We start from the raw sequence: 17,455 nt of genomic DNA, 5'->3' as shown, positions 1-17,455 counted from the left end.
CCCCGTGCCCGCTGCCGGACACATCTGTTATAAATATTCTGCTTACGATTCGGAGCCGGCGTCGTTGTCCCTTGGTGGCACGGCCACGGGTGTTTTTTTTATTTTTCCGCTTGGCACATCCGAGCCATGCCTGGCCCTGGCCCAGCACGGGTGGTTTTTCTACTGGCACATCCGAGCCATACCGGTGCCTAGCCCTGGGCATGATACGGGTGTTTTTATTTTGCCTCGACTTGCACAATCCGGAGCCAAGGCAGTGCCAGCGGCTAGGCACGGCACGGGTGGTTTTTCTACTGGCATATCAGAGCCGTGCCAGAGCCTGGCCCTGGCCCAGCATGGCTGGTTTTTCTACTGGCACATCAGAGCCGTGCCAGAGCCTGGCCCTGGCCCAGCACGGCTGGTTTTTCTACTGGCACATCAGAGCCGTGCCTGCGCCTGGCCCTGGCCCAGCACGGCTGGTTTTCCCCACTGGGCTATTTGCCGATCCGAGTCGGAACCAAACCTGGCTGCCACGCCACCGGCCTCGCGACACAGACGTCCGAATCTGGATCGGGGGGGGGGCCAAGCAGGGCCAGGGGGTGGTGTCGAATCGACGGAGTTCACCTGCGTATCGATTATGGTTAACCGTAGGAATGTGGAATTTCCACGACTGGCTGAGGGACGACTGAAACGGGAAAGTGAGAATCCTCTCTACCACCCCCTCCCCCACGCTCACTTGAGAGCCGCAAGTCCGCTGGCCGAACCATTCGTGACTTCCAATCCTCGTGCCTGATGAAAAGGCCGCACACTCAGAAGTCGGTGGTTCCTTAAACTTGTCTGCAGCCTTCCAGCCCCGTCGGTTCTCAATCTTTAACAATGTACGACGTTAATCAACTCGTAGGGTTTGGCGAAAACTGACTCGCTACTTAACGTGCCCCCGTGGCTTCGCGTTTTTGCGATGATCGGCGCCCCCCAGAAAGGGCATCACGCACGCCCAGGGGATGCCCGATGCACCCCCCCCCCCCCCCCCCAGGGCTCCAGGCTAAGAATCATCACCGCCGGCTTTAAGTTATCCACGAGTATTAGTCGTGGATTAGTCAGCGCTGTCCTACCAGACAGTCTCGTCCCCTTCACCTGATGAAGGCCGCTTGTGTTGTGGCCGAAACGTCGTGATTTTTTGTTATTTTATTTTCACCTACGTGGTGACTTTACCCAATAGAACCAAAGAGCATGGATCCTAGCAGTCACGAAAGCTTTAAAAATCTAGAATATTAGTCGAGCGTCACTTGTCCAAGCCTCGTGAAGCTAACGGGCATGCGGACCGGTCCCGCGAGCCGACTCTCCAAGATTAAAACCGACTCCCACCATCCGCCCTCCCCGGGTGACGCTCAAGAATCGAGTCGCGTGAAACGGTAGGATTTGATTACTTGCGGGTGTATTAAAAACAAAACAAAACCTGCGTTTACATTCGTACATCGCGTTACATCGAGAGGGCTACGGTCGGCAGAAGCCGACGGGCGTGTTGGAGGGAACGCCACGGAGACCTCGTCCACGCGAGGAGACCAACGACGGAACGAGAACGCTCCGTTACGGCACATCGGTGCGTTTCGACTTCTCGTCCGCGCCGTGCGTTTGCCGACCTCGTGTCGCCGGAGGTTGTGGCGGAGGGGGGGGGGGATAGGACGACAAACTAAACGCGACAAAAAAAAAAGGAGTTTTCTTTTCGTATGGCAAAAGCAACAGTTTTTTTTGTTGCCTTAACGATGATGATCAAATGAATGCAAAGGTTCCTCATTCGGTCCAATGGGGCGGTTGACGCAGCGTGGATTTCAGCATTGCCGCCACGATGTGCGCGGACGGAGCGTTCACCGGTGATGTGCTCGATGGTTTAGACTTCTCCACAGTCGCAGTGGGGGGTGGGGGGGGTGGGGGGCGATTCTTTGATCTCCCTTTTTACGAAACGTGTACGCGCATCTGCCGCGTTGCGTCCCTAGCGCGCGGTTCGGCGTGGTCCGTAGTCGTCGTGGAAGAGAAAATCCCGGTTCCTCCACCGTCGATTTAGACCCAGTGGCGGCGTGTTTATTTTTGGCTGCGAGAGGAGAGGCGAGGCGGTTTCCTGGATTTTAGACTTGGACGGGTTCCTTTAGATCAGGGGTGGGAAACGTCTGGCCCCTGGGCCGTACAGGGCCCCGCGAAATCATTCGGGTCTGTGGCCCTGCCAAGGCAACCGCAGGCGGGACTCGAAATTCAAGAGATCTCGGAGGGCAAACCTGGAAAAGCAGTTGCGAGTAGCAGCAACATCGTCAATAGCGGCTAACATCACCACCACCACCACCACGCCTCGCCAAAAGAGAAGCAATTCCAGCCCGTCGCATTAGGGGCGAGTTAATTCAACGTTTGACCAAATATAAACGGGCTCATTTTTAAGTGGATAATTCGGCATGGCCCGCGAATGATTTTTCTGAATATCCAAATGGCCCTTGGCAGAAAAAAAAAGGTTCCCCGCCCCCCCGCTTTAGATCTTGACGGAGCGGCACGGTCGCGCTCTTCATCGTCTTCTTTTTCTCCCGTGTCGTCGCATCATGGTGTCGGATGTTGGCCGGCGCAATATTCGCCGGCACAGGAAGCCACGGGAGTGGAGCAGACTTTCGGTAACCGCTGATGATGCGGAGCGCGTTCGGCAATTTCGCCGTTCGTGTGAGGGCTTGCGCCCCACAGCGCGGCACGGCACTCCGCGGTTGGAGTCGGCAAGGGCCCGCGTCGACTGTCGTCAACGTGCTGGCAAGTTTCTGAAAACTATTCCCTCGTGCTTTCGTCGCACCTTAAGCTTGTATGAGGATGGTTTCAAATTAAGCAACCATTGGAAAGACGTTCTAAATCGAACTAAACATTAAACTAATTTCAATGGTACAGTATATTTTTTCAAGTAGTGGTACCCCAAACTTTCGCAGCTCTTAAATTCCGTTTTCACACCATCAATAGGTAAACTCCCCCCCCCGCGCCAAACGGCAAGTCCACCGGCACGTACACCACCTCTTTCCTAAAATCCGCCAATCAAATGCTAATTTTTTATGCTAATTTCTTTGTCAGAACACCTTGTTTGCTCGCACACAGGTCCGATGGCTGAGCGTGGTTGTTTCGCTAAATTCTCCTGTTTGACGAGTACTAGGTGCCTCGGTGAATGTATATGCTCTAACTTTAACATAGCTATTTCTGTGACCAGTTACAAGCTAATCACTCAGCTATTTCAATGCTAAATTCGATGCCAATTCCTTTGTCAAGGGGTACCTCTGCGGATGTGTATACTTTAACTTGGCTATTTCAATGAGCCATTTCAATGCTAAATTATATGCTAATTCCTTTGTCAAGGCGCGTGGTCTTTTTCTTCTCACACAGCTTAAAGGTCGTGATCTAAGCGTGGCTTCTTCCACTCCAGCGCTGTCCTCCAGACAGTCTCGTCCCTTCACCTGATGAAGGCCGCTTGTGTTGTGGCCGAAACGTCATGATTTTTTGTTATTTTATTTTCACCTACGTGGTGACTTTACCCAATAGAACCAAAGAGCATGGATCCTAGCAGTTACGAAAGCTTTAAAAATCTAGAATATTAGTCGAGCGTCACTTGTCCAAGCCTCGTGAAGCTAACGGGCGTGTGGACCGGTCCCACGAGCCGACTCTCCAAGATTAAAACCGACTCCCACCATCCGCCCTCCCCGGGTGACGCTCAAGAATCGAGTCACGTGAAACGGTAGGATTTGATTACTTGCGGGTGTATTAAAAACAAAACCTGCGTTTACATTCGTACATCGCGTTACATCGAGAGGGCTACGGTCGGCAGAAGCCGACGGGCGTGTTGGAGGGAACGCCACGGAGACCTCGTCCACGCGAGGAGACCAACGACGGAACGAGAACGCTCCGTTACGGCACATCGGTGCGTTTCGACTTCTCGTTCGCGCCGTGCTTTGCCGACCTCGTGTCGCCGAAGGTTGTGGCGGAGGGGGGGGGGGATAGGACGACAAACTAAACGCGACAAAAAAAAGGAGTTTTCTTTTCGTATGGCAAAAGCAACAGTTTTTTTGTTGCCTTAACGATGATGATCAAATGAATGCAAAGGTTCCTCATTCGGTCCAATGGGGCGGTTGACGCAGCGTGGATTTCAGCGTTGCCGCCACAATGTGCGCGGACGGAGCGTTCACCGGTGATGTGCTCGATGGTTTAGACTTCTCCACAGTCGCAGTGGGGGGTGGGGGGGGTGGGGGGGCGATTCTTTGATCTCCCTTTTTACGAAACGTGTACGCGCATCTGCCGCGTTGCGTCCCTAGCGCGCGGTTCGGCGTGGTCCGTAGTCGTCGTGGAAGAGAAAATCCCGGTTCCTCCACCGTCGATTTAGACCCAGTGGCGGCGTGTTTATTTTTGGCTGCGAGAGGAGAGGCGAGGCGGTTTCCTGGATTTTAGACTTGGACGGGTTCCTTTAGATCAGGGGTGGGAAACGTCTGGCCCCTGGGCCGTACAGGGCCCCGCGAAATCATTCGGGTCTCTGGCCCGGCCAAGGCATCAGCAGGCGGGACTCGAAATTCAAGAGATCTCGGAGGGCAAACCTGGAAAAGCAGTTGCGAGTAGCAGCAACATCGTCAATAGCGGCTAACATCACCACCACCACGCCTCGCCAAAAGAGAAACAATTCCAGCCCGTCGCATTAGGGGCGAGTTAATTCAACGTTTGACCGAATATAAACGGGCTCATTTTTAAGTCGATAATTCGGCATGGCCCGCGAATGATTTTTATGAATATCCAAATGGCCCTTGGCAGAAAAAAAAGGTTCCCCGCCCCCCCGCTTTAGATCTTGACGGAGCGGCACGGTCACGCTCTTCATCATCTTTTTTCTCCCGTGCCGTCGCATCATGGCGTCGGATGTTGGCCGGCGCAATATTCGCCGGCACAGGAAGCCACGGGAGTGGAGCAGACTTTCGGTAACCGCTGATGATGCGGAGCGCGTTCGGCAATTTCGCCGTTCGTGTGAGGGCTTGCGCCCCACAGCGCGGCACGGCACTCCGCGGTTGGAGTCGGCAAGGGCCCGCGTCGATTGTCGTCAACGTGCTGGCAAGTTTCTGAATGCTATTCGCTCGTGCTTTCGTCGCACCTTAAGCTTGTTTGAGGATGGTTTCAAATTAAGCAACCATTGGAAAGACGTTCTAAATCGAACTAAACATTAAACTAATTTCAATGGTACAGTATATTTTTTCAAGTAGTGGTACCCCAAACTTTCGCAGCTCTTAAATTCCCTTTTCACACCATCAATAGGGAAACTCCCCCCCCTCCCCCCGCGCCAAACTGCAAGTCCACCGGCACGTACACCACCTCTTTCCTAAAATCCGCCAATCAAATGCTATTTTTTAATGCAAATTTCTTTGTCAGAACACCTTGTTTGCTCACACACAGGTCCGATGGCTGAGCGTGGTTGTGTTTCGCTAAATTCTCCTGTTTGATGAGTACTAGGTGCCTCGGTGAATGTATATGCTCTAACTTTAACATAGCTATTTCTGTGACCAGTTACAAGCTAATCACTCAGCTATTTCAATGCTAAATTCGATGCTAATTCCTTTGTCAAGGGGTACCTCTGCGGATGTGTATACTTTAACTTAGCTATTTCAATGAGCCATTTCAATGCTAAATTATATGCTAATTCCTTTGTCAAGGCGCGTGGTCTTTTTTTACTCACACAGCTTAAAGGTCGTGATCTAAGCATGGCTTCCACTCCAGCGCTGTCCTCCAGACAGTCTCGTCCCTTCACCTGATGAAGGCCGCTTGTGTTGTGGCCGAAATGTCGTGATTTTTTTTATTTTATTTTCACCTACGTGGTGACTTTACCCAATAGAACCAAAGAGCATGGATCCTAGCAGTCACGAAAGCTTTAAAAATCTAGAATATTAGTCGAGCGTCACTTGTCCAAGCCTCCTGAAGCTAACGGGCGTGCGGACCGGTCCCGCGAGCCGACTCTCCAAGATTAAAACCGACTCCCACCATCCGCCCTCCCCGGGTGACGCCCAAGAATCGAGTCGCGTGAAACGGTAGGATTTGATTACTTGCGGGTGTATTAAAAACAAAACAAAACCTGCGTTTACATTCGTACATCGCGTTACATCGAGAGGGCTACGGTCGGCAGAAGCCGACGGGCGTGTTGGAGGGAACGCCACGGAGACCTCGTCCGCACGAGGAGACCAACGACGGAACGAGAACGCTCCGTTACGGCACATCGGTGCGTTTCGACTTCTCGTCCGCGCCGTGCGTTTGCCGACCTCGTGTCGCCGGAGGTTGTGGCGGGGGGGGGATAGGACGACAAACTAAACGCGACAAAAAAAGAGTTTTCTTTTCGTATGGCAAAAGCAACAGTTTTTTTTTGCCTTAACGATGATGATCAAATGAATGCAAAGGTTCCTCATTGGGTCCAATAGGGCGGTTGACGCAGCGTGGATTTCAGCGATGGCACCACGATGTGCGCGGACGGAGCGTTCACCGGTGATGTGCTCGATGGTTTAGACTTCTCCACAGTCGCAGTGGGGGGTGGGGGGCGATTCTTTGATCTCCCTTTTTACGAAACGTGTACGCGCATCTGCCGCGTTGCGTCCCTAGCGCGCGGTTCGGCGTGGTCCGTAGTCGTCGTGGAAGAGAAAATCCCGGTTCCTCCACCGTCGATTTAGACCCAGTGGCGGCGTGTTTATTTTTGGCTGCGAGAGGCGAGGCGGTTTCCTGGATTTTAGACTTGGACGGGTTCCTTTAGATCAGGGGTGGGAAACGTCTGGCCCCTGGGCCGTACAGGGCCCCGCGAAATCATTCGGGTCTCTGGCCCTGCCAAGGCAACCGCAGGCGGGACTCGAAATTCAAGAGATCTCGGAGGGCAAACCTGGAAAAGCAGTTGCGAGTAGCAGCAACATCGTCAATAGCGGCTAACATCACCACCACCACCACCACGCCTCGCCAAAAGAGAAGCAATTCCAGCCCGTCGCATTAGGGGCGAGTTAATTCAACGTTTGACCAAATATAAACGGGCTCATTTTTAAGTCGATAATTCGGCATGGCCCGCGAATTATTTTTATAAATATCCAAATGGCCCTTGGCAGAAAAAAAAGGTTCCCCGCCCCCCCCGCTTTAGATCTTGACGGAGCGGCACGGTCGCGCTCTTCATCATCTTCTTTTTTCTCCCGTGTCGTCGCCTCATGGCGTCGGATGTTGGCCGGCGCAATATTCGCCGGCACAGGAAGCCACGGGAGTGGAGCAGACTTTCGGTAACCGCTGACGATGCGGAGCGCGTTCGGCAATTTCGCCGTTCGTGTGAGGGCTTGCGCCCCACAGCGCGGCACGGCACTCCGCGGTTGGAGTCGGCAAGGGCCCGCGTCGATTGTCGTCAACGTGCTGGCAAGTTTCTGAAAACTATTCGCTCGTGCTTTCGTCGCACCTTAAGCTTGTTTGAGGATGGTTTCAAATTAAGCAACCATTGGAAAGACGTTCTAAATCGAACTAAACATTAAACTAATTTCAATGGTACGGTATATTTTTTCAAGTAGTGGTACCCCAAACTTTCGCAGCTCTTATAAATTCCCTTTTCACACCATCAATAGGTAAACTCCCCCCCCCTCCCCCCGCGCCAAACGGCAAGTCCACCGGCACGTACACCACCTCTTTCCTAAAATCCGCCAATCAAATGCTAATTTTTTATGCTAATTTCTTTGTCAGAACACCTTGTTTGCTCGCACACAGGTCCGATGGCTGAGCGTGGTTGTGTTTCGCTAAATTCTCCTGTTTGATGAGTACTAGGTGCCTCGGTGAATGTATATGCTGTAACTTTAACATAGCTATTTCTGTGACCAGTTACAAGCTAATCACTCAGCTATTTCAATGCTAAATTCGATGCTAATTCCTTTGTCAAGGGGTACCTCTGCGGATGTGTATACTTTAACTTAGCTATTTCAATGAGCCATTTCAATGCTAAATTATATGCTAATTCCTTTGTCAAGGTGCGTGGTCTTTTTCTTCTCACAGCTTAAAGGTCATGATCTAAGCGTGGCTTCTTCCACTCCAGCGCTGTCCTCCAGACAGTCTCGTCCCTTCACCTGATGAAGGCCGCTTGTGTTGTGGCCGAAACGTGGTGATTTTTTGTTATTTTATTTTCACCTACGTGACTTTACCCAATAGAACCAAAGAGTGTGGTGGTGGTGGTGGTTAAGCGTCCGATCCAGGGTGACTCCTAAATGCCGAGGGTGTTCGCCGTGCCTCAGCTTTGCCCCGCAGAAGTTAACGTTCAACGTTTTCGAAGGTCTTCCGTTGTTCGGGTCGAAGGCAGGGGGCGGCGCTCTTCGATGGGTTTGGCTTTCGGCGCCGATTCTCGAAGTATTCTTCCAGAGTCTTCAGATCGTTTGAGGACTGCCTCAGCGTCCTCCGTTTCCCGTGCTTGAGTTGCGAGTGCGATATCCACGCGTGTGGACACGCAGCAAAATGTCGCTCGTGTGGAGATTATACAGCGCTGGGGCCAGAACTGATCCCTGCGGGAGCCCGTTGTTCGATCTTCGTGGGCTGCTGGCAGCAAGGTGAAAGTTGAACCATCGGTTGCTCAGCATTTCGCTCATTAGTCTAATTGTCGGACGGCAAGGCACGCCTTGTAAAGAAATTCGTTTCGTCAGTCTAGATGATGATTTAAAAGTGCATCACAGCTCCCCGTGGCCTTTTCAGCAATCGGAAGAGCGTTCCAGACGGCCGCAGAGGGCGCCGAGCGATGCGGTGACCACCGTCTTTGTAACTACGGTCAGCCAATAGCCGCTGCCGCTGCCGCGAGGATGATGACCAGAGTTGGGGCGATGAGGGTTCACAGCTCCTTGACGAGGTCGGCAGCAAAGGGGGAATTCGCGGGTTCATTTTGTGGGCCAGGCCACTGCGTGTGTGTGTGCGCGTGACTGCCAAGAGAGACTTCGAGAGGAGTCCACCAGCCAAGGGAGACGGGAGCGACTACACTGTTTGCCGACGGAGAGTTGCACAACGGATCCTGTCATGGCCGCGGGGAGGGGGGTATGCGGGCGGCCGGGCAAGCAAGGGTTGGTGGATCACAGGCAGATGGGATGCGAAAGTCCCCTCCCCCTCCTCATATCCCCCCCCCCCCCCCCCCCCGGCTTTGCCGGGGAGGCGGCAGCAACGGGATACAGCGTTGCTCCTTCTCGCACCCCATGTCGCGCGCGTGGGTGTACACAGCTCCTACAGGTTTCCTTCCGCACATATAAACACTCCTCAATCGACTCGACATCTCAACATGTACAGGGACTCCTCTACTTACGAACACTCGACGTACGAACTTTGAGAGATGGGAACAAACCCGTCCCGTATTTGTCCAGTTGCCTGCTTGGACCGAGAGTCACAAGTTCAACTGCTGCGCAATAGATGGCGGTGTTGGCATCTACATCTGCAGAACGTGAAGAACCAGTGGCATCTACATCTGTAGAACGTGAAGAACCAGTGGCATCTACATCTGTAGAACGTGAAGAACCAGTGGCATCTACATCTGCAGAAGGTGAAGAACCAGTGGCATCTACATCTGCAGAAGGTGAAAAACCAGTGGCATCTACATCTGCAGAACGTGAAGAACCAGTGGCATCTACATCTGCAGAACGTGATAAACCAGTGGCATCTACATCTGAAGAACATGAAGAACCAGTGGCATCATCTGCAGAACGTGAAGAACCAGTGGCATCTACATCTGCAGAACGTGAAGAACCAGTGGCATCTACATCTGCAGAACGTGAAGAACCAGTGGCATCTACATCTGCAGAACGTGAAGAACCAGTGGCATCTACATCTACAGAACGTGAAGAACCAGTGGCATCTGCATCTACATCTACAGAACGTCAAGAACCAGTGGCATCTACATCTGCAGAACATGATAAACCAGTGGCATCTACATCTGCAGAACGTGAAGAACCAGTGGCATCTACATCTGCAGAACGTGATAAACCAGTGGCATCTACATCTGCAGAACGTGAAGAACCAGTGGCATCTACATCTGCAGAACGTGAAGAACCAGTGGCATCTACATCTACAGAACGTGAAGAACCAGTGGCATCTACATCTGCAGAACGTGAAGAACCAGTGTCATCTACATCTGCAGAACGTGAAGAACCAGTGGCATCTACATCTGAAGAACATGAAGAACCAGTGGCATCTACATCTACAGAACGTGAAGAACCAGTGGCATCTACATCTGAAGAACATGAAGAACCAGTGGCATCTACATCTGAAGAACGTGAAGAACCAGTGGCATCATCTGCAGAACGTGAAGAACCAGTGGCATCTACATCTGCAGAACGTGAAGAACCAGTGGCATCTACATCTGCAGAACGTGAAGAACCAGTGGCATCTACATCTGCAGAACGTGAAGAACCAGTGGCATCTACATCTGCAGAACGTGAAGAACCAGTGGCATCTACATCTACAGAACGTGAAGAACCAGTGGCATCTACATCTGCAGAACGTGATAAACCAGTGGCATCTACATCTGAAGAACATGAAGAACCAGTGGCATCTACATCTGTAGAACGTGAAGAACCAGTGGCTTCTACATCTGAAGAACATGAAGAACCAGTGGCATCCTCATCTGCAGAACGTGAAAAACCAGTGGCATCTACATCTGCAGAACGTGAAGAACCAGTGGCATCTACATCTGCAGAACGTGATAAACCAGTGGCATCTACATCTGAAGAACATGAAGAACCAGTGGCATCATCTGCAGAACGTGAAGAACCAGTGGCATCTACATCTGCAGAACGTGAAGAACCAGTGGCATCTACATCTGCAGAACGTGAAGAACCAGTGGCATCTACATCTGCAGAACGTGAAGAACCAGTGGCATCTACATCTGCAGAACGTGAAGAACCAGTGGCATCTACATCTGCAGAACGTGAAGAACCAGTGGCATCTACATCTGCAGAACGTGAAGAACCAGTGGCATCTACATCTACAGAACGTGAAGAACCAGTGGCATCTACATCTGCAGAACGTGAAGAACCAGTGGCATCTACATCTGCAGAACGTGAAGAACCAGTGGCATCTACATCTGCAGAACATGAACCAGTGGCATCTACATCTTCAGAATGTAAAGTACCAGTGGCATCTACAGGAGATTATACAACTTTTAAAGCCATTTCCCGTGTTTAGTGTACATGCCGTACAACACGTTTGGAATCGAAGGGAGTGAAGTTTAACACGTAGCCTGTTTAACACGTAGCCTTTTGCGACCAAGATCATCCATAAGCCAGGTTTTTTTGGGTTAGATCGCGTAAATGTGTCGTTAAACCCGCCACCACAGCCAATTAGTAAGGGTTGTCATGTAAACAGAACGTGGCCAATTAACCACACCGGTGTTCTGGAGAGCCAAACCACAACATTTACAATCTGAGTACGACGTTTCGCCAGCGATTGCAATTAGCTTCATCAGGCGACAGCCAGTCCACCTGTCTCGTTCCTTACATAGAGGCATCGATGTAATGACAACGCTTGTACGCTATTTTTGCGCAAAGTGGGGGGGAGGGATTAATGAATCGACGTGTATCATTGCATGCGCATTATGGGAGGCCCATTGTGTGGACTACAATAGCCGTCCCAAAGGTAATCCCTATTGAAGTACTGTGGCCTGTATGGGCATGCATTTAAACAAAGTATTATTTGACGATTCGTGTCCAAGCAGCACTAAGTCAGTAGCTGTCCAAACGGTTGAAATTATTTTTATTTCTTTCAATTTCGATAGATTCTCAAATTAGTCTTGCCCAGTAGAAGCTTGTTTCGCGCAGAACTTCAACATCAATTGAGTGTCCTTGTTGGCACGCGTGTTCTGCTACCGTTGACAATTTCACTTGTCAAGACTATCACTTTCTTAGGCCGACGAATGAGCATCTTGATGAGAGTGGATTTCTGCGTGGGGCGATGGGTGTGACTCCTGCATTCAGGTAGGTGTCAGCGTGCGTTTTCGTTCGGTAAACGCCGTATTTTATCTTACCATTTCGACCCCCGTTCGAGCAGATCATCCAGAAATGGTAAGAGTTCCGTCAGCTTCCACCTCCATCCAAGCAGGATGTCGTAATTACGAATAAATCGGACTTACTAACCGGACCTCGGAAACCCAACTCGTTTGTACGTAGAGGAGTCCCCCGTATATAAGACACCGCCAGAGCTTGGGCAATTGCTGTTGCTGCCTTACGGCTTCGTCTGTGGTTCCTCCACGCATTCATGGGGGGAGGGGTGAGGGAGCGGGGAAAGCCTCCATCCATTACAGCTGACAGCAGCGGGGGAATAGAATCGTAGGGCGGGGGGCGAAACCAGAAACCGTGGCAGACACAAATGAAAAACTTCTGTACAACAAAAACAACAACGGCCACACACGGAGGAGGGGGGAGGGGGGGAGTAATAAAACAAAACCGCAGAATACAACAACAACGACGAGAAAATTTGGCCGGCGGATCCTGAATGGCGGCGTCTCATTCCCTGCCGACCGCCTGGGTTGTTCTTCAACTTGACCCTGGAAAGTCTCGCTGCAGAGTCTCAGCACCTCGTCGTCAGGAGGTCCCTGCCAGGTGTTTTGGCAGTAGAGGGGGGTGGCGATGCTGCTGCTGCTGCTGCTGATGATGATGCCGAGTGGTCTACCCCGAGGGGCACCAACACCGCTTTGCAAACTCGCGGCCAAACCGATATCGGCACCGTGGCGAACCCCACCGCGCACGTCTCCACGCTCGCCCCGGGAAAAACCGCGCCGGCCGCCGGGTCCGCCGTCACCGGGGCCCGAAATCCGGCAGGGGCTCGCCGGGGCCAATCTGGCCTCGACCGGGCCGATCCGGTTCATCGTGCCGAACACCGGCTCCATCCTCCCGCCGCCCCCGCGTCAGTTGAACACGTTCACCCCAGCCGCGACCGCCGCCAGCCCCTCCTGGAAGAGGACGGCCGAGAGTTTGACGTCCATGGCGGTCGCCGGCGCCGGCGGCGCCGTGAGCACGCTGACGGCGCGGCCCGGGTACGGCTGCATGCCGGGCGCCGTCACCCACAGCGGCAGCCCCTCGCCGCTGCCGCCGCCGATGCCGCCGATGCCGCCGATGCCGTAACCGCCGACGCCGACGCCGCCGCCGCCGCCGAGACCGGCGCCGCCTCCTCCGGCCACCTTCACGCCGCCGTAGGCCAGGACTCCGCCGCCACCATCGGCGCCGCCCGGCCACAGCAGCTTCCTGCCGCCGCCGCCGACGCCGCCGACGCCGCCGCTGCTCATGCCGTGGCCGGGGCCGATGTTGCCGCCGCCGCCGCCGCCGCCGCCGCCGATGTGGCTACCGCCGATGTGGCCGATGCCGCCGCCGATGACGTTGCCGCCGCCGATGTGGCCGATGTTGCCGCCACCACTGCCGATGTGGCCGATGCTGCCGCCGCCGATGTGGCCGATGCTGCCACCGCCGATGTGGCCGATGCTGCCGCCGCCGCCGCCGCCGCCGCCGATGTGGCCGCCGCCACCGCCCATGTGGCCGCCGCCTACGTGGCCGATGCCGCCGGCGACAATGTTGCCGCCGGCGACAATGTTGCCGGCGGCGATCATGTTGCCGCCGCCAATGTGGCCGACGTGGCCGCCGCCGCCGCCGCCGCCGACGTGACCGCCGTTCCCTCCGCCGCCGACGCTCGCGACGGCGTCCTCGCCCAACAGCACCCTGCGCCCGCCGCCCCCGCCCCCGCCGCCCCCGCCCCCGCTGCCGCCCCCGGCCAGGTGCGTGTGCACGTGCTTGCGCAGGTGGTCCGAGCGTGTGAAGGCGACGCCGCACACCTCGCACGCGAACGGCCGCTCGCCCGTGTGCGTGCGCACGTGGTTGGCCAGCGTGCCCGCCTGAAAGAAGCCGGCGCCGCACGTGCCGCACACGTGCCGGCGCTCCCGCTCGGCCGCGTGCGTCTTGCGGTGGATGCTCACGGCGGCGGCCGTCGCGAACGCTTTGCCGCAGGAGCCGCAGGGGTGCGGCCGGAGCCCGCCGGCGTGCCGCCGCTGGCGGTGCTCCAGGAGGCCGTGCTTCGACTTGTACGTCTTGCCGCACTCCTCGCACTGGAAGGGCCTCAGGCCCAGGTGCACGTGGTTCACGTGGGCCCGGAGGCTCGCCATCCAGCCGAAGCTCTTGCCGCAGCCGTCGCAGCCGAAGGGCCTCTCGCCCCGGTGCACCGTCTGGTGGGTGCTCAGGTAGGCCTTGGAGCGGAAGCCCTTGCCGCACGTGCCGCAGCCGAAGGGCTCCGAGCCGCGGGCCGCGTGCGCCGTCTGCCGGTGCTTGGCGATGCCGTGGGGCCAGCGGAAGGTCTTGGGGCAGAGGTCGCAGGCGTAGCTGGGCCGCTGGGGCGCGTGCACCACGGCGTGGCGCCGCAGGTCGGCGGGCAGCGCGAAGCCCTTGCCGCACTCGCCGCAGCGCAGCGGCCGCTCGCCCGTGTGCAGCGAGCGGTGCCGCAGGAGGTGGGTGGACTGGCGGAAGGCCTTGCCGCACTGCGGGCACGCGTAGCGCTTGGCCTGCCCGCGGCGAGGCGCCGACGACGACGACGACGACGACGCGGGGGGCGGGGGGCGGGACGACGACGGCGGAGAGGAGGAGGAGGAGGAGGGGGGGGGCGACGACGGCGGCGGCGGGGGGGGGGGCGGCACGTCGCCACGCGGTCGCTCGAGGCCGAGTGTCTTCGTGGGGTCTGTTGAGGCAGAGCGGGGGAGTGGCGGGGGGGGGGGCCACGGGGGGTGGGGGGGGGCCCACGGGGGGGGGGGTATTGGGTGGCGTTGGTTAGGAACATTGCGGGCCCGGAGTTCGACCGAATGTGGCGAGACCACACGGCAGCAGCAGCAACAGCAGCAGCAGCATCGCTACCCCCTACTGACAGACTGATGCACGGGGACAGCTGCCACTGGGGGTGCCCCTAGGCCAGACCCTCACAGCTGCATCGCTACCCCCTACTGACAGACTGATGCACGGGGACAGCTGCCACTGGGGGTGCCCCTAGGCCAGACCCTCACAGCTGCATCGCTACCCCCTACTGACAGACTGATGCACGGGGACAGCTGCCACTGGGGGTGCCCCTAGGCCAGACCCTCACAGCAGCAGCAGCATCGCCACCCCCTACTGACAGACTGATGCACAGGGACAGCTGCCACAATTATTTCCTTGGTAGCAGCGGTGGCGGTGGTGTCGGTGGTAGCAGCGGTAACTGTGGTAGCTGTGGTAGCGATGGTGGCTGTGGTAGCTGTGGTGGTGGTGGTAGCTGTGGTAGCTGTGGTGGCGGTGGTAGTGGTGGTAGCTGAGGTAGCGGTGGTGACTGTGGTAGCTGTGGTAGCGGCGGGGGTAGCTGTGGCTGTGGTAGCTGTGGTAGCGGTGGTAGCTGTGGTAGCTGTGGTAGCGGTGGTAGCTGTGGTAGCTGTGGTAGCGGTGGTAGCTGTGGTATCTGTGGTAGCTGTGGTAGCGGTGGTAGCGATGGTGGCGGTGGTAGCTGTGGTAGCTGTGGTAGCGGTGGTAGCTGTGGCTGTGGTAGAGGCGGGGGTAGCTGTGGCTGTGGCAGCTGTGGTAGCGGTTGTAGTGGTGGTAGCGATGGTGGCGGTGGTAGCTGTGGTAGCTGTGGCTGTGGTAGCTGCGGTACCGATGGTGACTGAGGTAGCTGCGGTGACTGAGGTAGCTGTAGTAGCGGTGGTAGCTGTGGTAGCGGTGGTGACTGAGGTAGCTGTGGTAGCGGTGGTAGCGGTGGTAGCGGTGGTAGCGGTGGTGACTGAGGTAGCGGCGGTGACTGAGGTAGCTGTGGTAGCTATGGTAGCTGCGATAGCGGTGGTAGCGGTGGTGACTTAGGTAGCGGCGGTGACTGTGGTAGCGGCGGTGGTGGAATTCCGGTGCGGTTCAACGCGCAACCGCCGCTATCAAGCGTGACCAACCCAGCGGCTGCCGCCACTCAACATCCACCACCACCGCCCACGCCCCCCACCCCCCACCACCCCCCCACCCCAGGCTACCTTCCACCTTGACCTCGACGCCGGCCTCCCCGCCGTCGAGCCGCTCCTGCTTCACCGCCTGCGCCGCAGCGCCGTCACCTGCCAGGGACGCGAGCGGAGGGGGCGTGGCGGCGGCTTGAGGAGTGTTGCCCAACAAAACACGTCACGTGCACGAGGCCGCGAATGTCTCCGTGGTCACGTGCACGAGGCCGCGAATGTCTCCGTGGTCACGTGCACGAGGCCGCGAATGTCTCCGTGGTCACGTGCACGAGGCCGCGAATGTCTCCGTGGTCACGTGCACGAGGCCGCGAATGTCTCCGTGGTCACGTGCACGAGGCCGCGAATGTCTCCGTGGTCACGTGCACGAGGCCGCGAATGTCTCCGTGGTCACGTGCACGAGGCCGCGAATGTCTCCGTGGTCACGTGCACGAGGCCGCGAATGTCTCCGTGGTCACGTGCACGAGGCCGCGAATGTCTCCGTGGTCACGTGCACGAGGCCGCGAATGTCTCCGTGGTCACGTGCACGAGGCCGCGAATGTCTCCGTGGTCACGTGCACGAGGCCAACATGGCGGCGGCGTGCGCAGCGGCGTAGCCGGCGGTGACCGCACCGACCGAGGCCCGCTTAACTCTACGGGACGTCCGGCAAACAGACAGGCAAGCGAAAACAAACGGGGGCGAGCCGCGGCAGGCGAAGCGCCCTCCGGCTGCGGGTCGTGCCGTGACGGCCACCGCGAGAGATCCCACCGTGCCCCGGTGCCGGGTCTCGCCAAAACGGACACGTTTTGGCGAGACCCGGCACCCGGTGACTTGCGGCAGATGAACCGCACCGCCTCGCTCGCTATTTCACCCTCAGGGCGGAGGCTTTCGGTGGTTTGCCGTCGGACAAAGACGGAACGCCCCTTTCCTTCCGATGTTCGGAAGCCACTGGAAGTCACGCGCCATCAAATCGTGTACAGTTGACGAACTAAATTTTGTTCGGAACTAAATGGCACGGTTTTGCCTATGTACGGTGCCGCGGAAGAAGTTCAAGGTACACACATACGTACGTACGTCCTGTCAAGTGTTCTTGCAGCGGGGGGTTTAGCTGTGGGAGGGGAGCGGAGAACCCGGAGGGCCATGCAGACCAGGGGGATCACTCACTCACACTGTAGAACAGGGCTAGAACACACAAACTCCACTCACTCACTCTGTAGAACAGAGGTAGAACACACAAACTCCACTCACTCACTGTGTAGAACAGAGGTAGAACACACAAACTCCACTAACTCACTCTGTAGAACAGGGCTAGAACACACAAACTCCACTCACTCACTCTGTAGAACAGGGCTAGAACATACAAACTCCACTCACTCACACTGTAGAACAGGGCTAGAACACACAAACTCCACTCACTCATTCTGTAGAACAGGGCTAGAACACACAAACTCCACTCACTCACACTGTAGAACAGGGGTAGAACACACAAACTCCACTCACTCTGT

General features: G+C 56.1%; 2 protein-coding genes across 8 annotated transcripts in view; one reads left to right on the top strand and one right to left on the bottom strand.

Annotated features, from left to right (window-relative positions):
• LOC116958194 (uncharacterized) overlaps nucleotides 1-17,455 on the top strand; it is a 342,903-nt gene that overhangs the window by 177,108 nt on the left and 148,340 nt on the right. The window lies entirely within an intron of this gene.
• LOC116958187 (uncharacterized) overlaps nucleotides 1,395-17,455 on the bottom strand; it is a 54,731-nt gene continuing 38,670 nt past the window's right edge. For all 7 annotated transcript variants that reach the window (XM_076056224.1, XM_076056222.1, XM_076056221.1 and 4 more), the window contains 2 exons: nucleotides 15,995-16,072; nucleotides 1,395-14,694 (listed from right to left, as the gene is read on the bottom strand). In XM_076056224.1, coding sequence (XP_075912339.1) covers nucleotides 12,884-14,694; nucleotides 15,995-16,072 — 1,889 coding nt within the window. In that variant the 3' untranslated portion in view covers nucleotides 1,395-12,883. The remainder of the gene's footprint in view (nucleotides 14,695-15,994; nucleotides 16,073-17,455) is intronic.

This window comes from Petromyzon marinus, chromosome 74 (genome assembly GCF_048934315.1).
Source record: "Petromyzon marinus isolate PM22_M1 ecotype Great Lakes invasive population chromosome 74, UKy_Petmar_22M1.pri1.0, whole genome shotgun sequence".
In the NCBI taxonomy this organism is placed as follows: Eukaryota; Metazoa; Chordata; class Hyperoartia; order Petromyzontiformes; family Petromyzontidae; genus Petromyzon; species Petromyzon marinus.
Note: the sequence above shows the minus strand (reverse complement) of the source record. Positions and strands in the feature narration are given on the sequence as shown.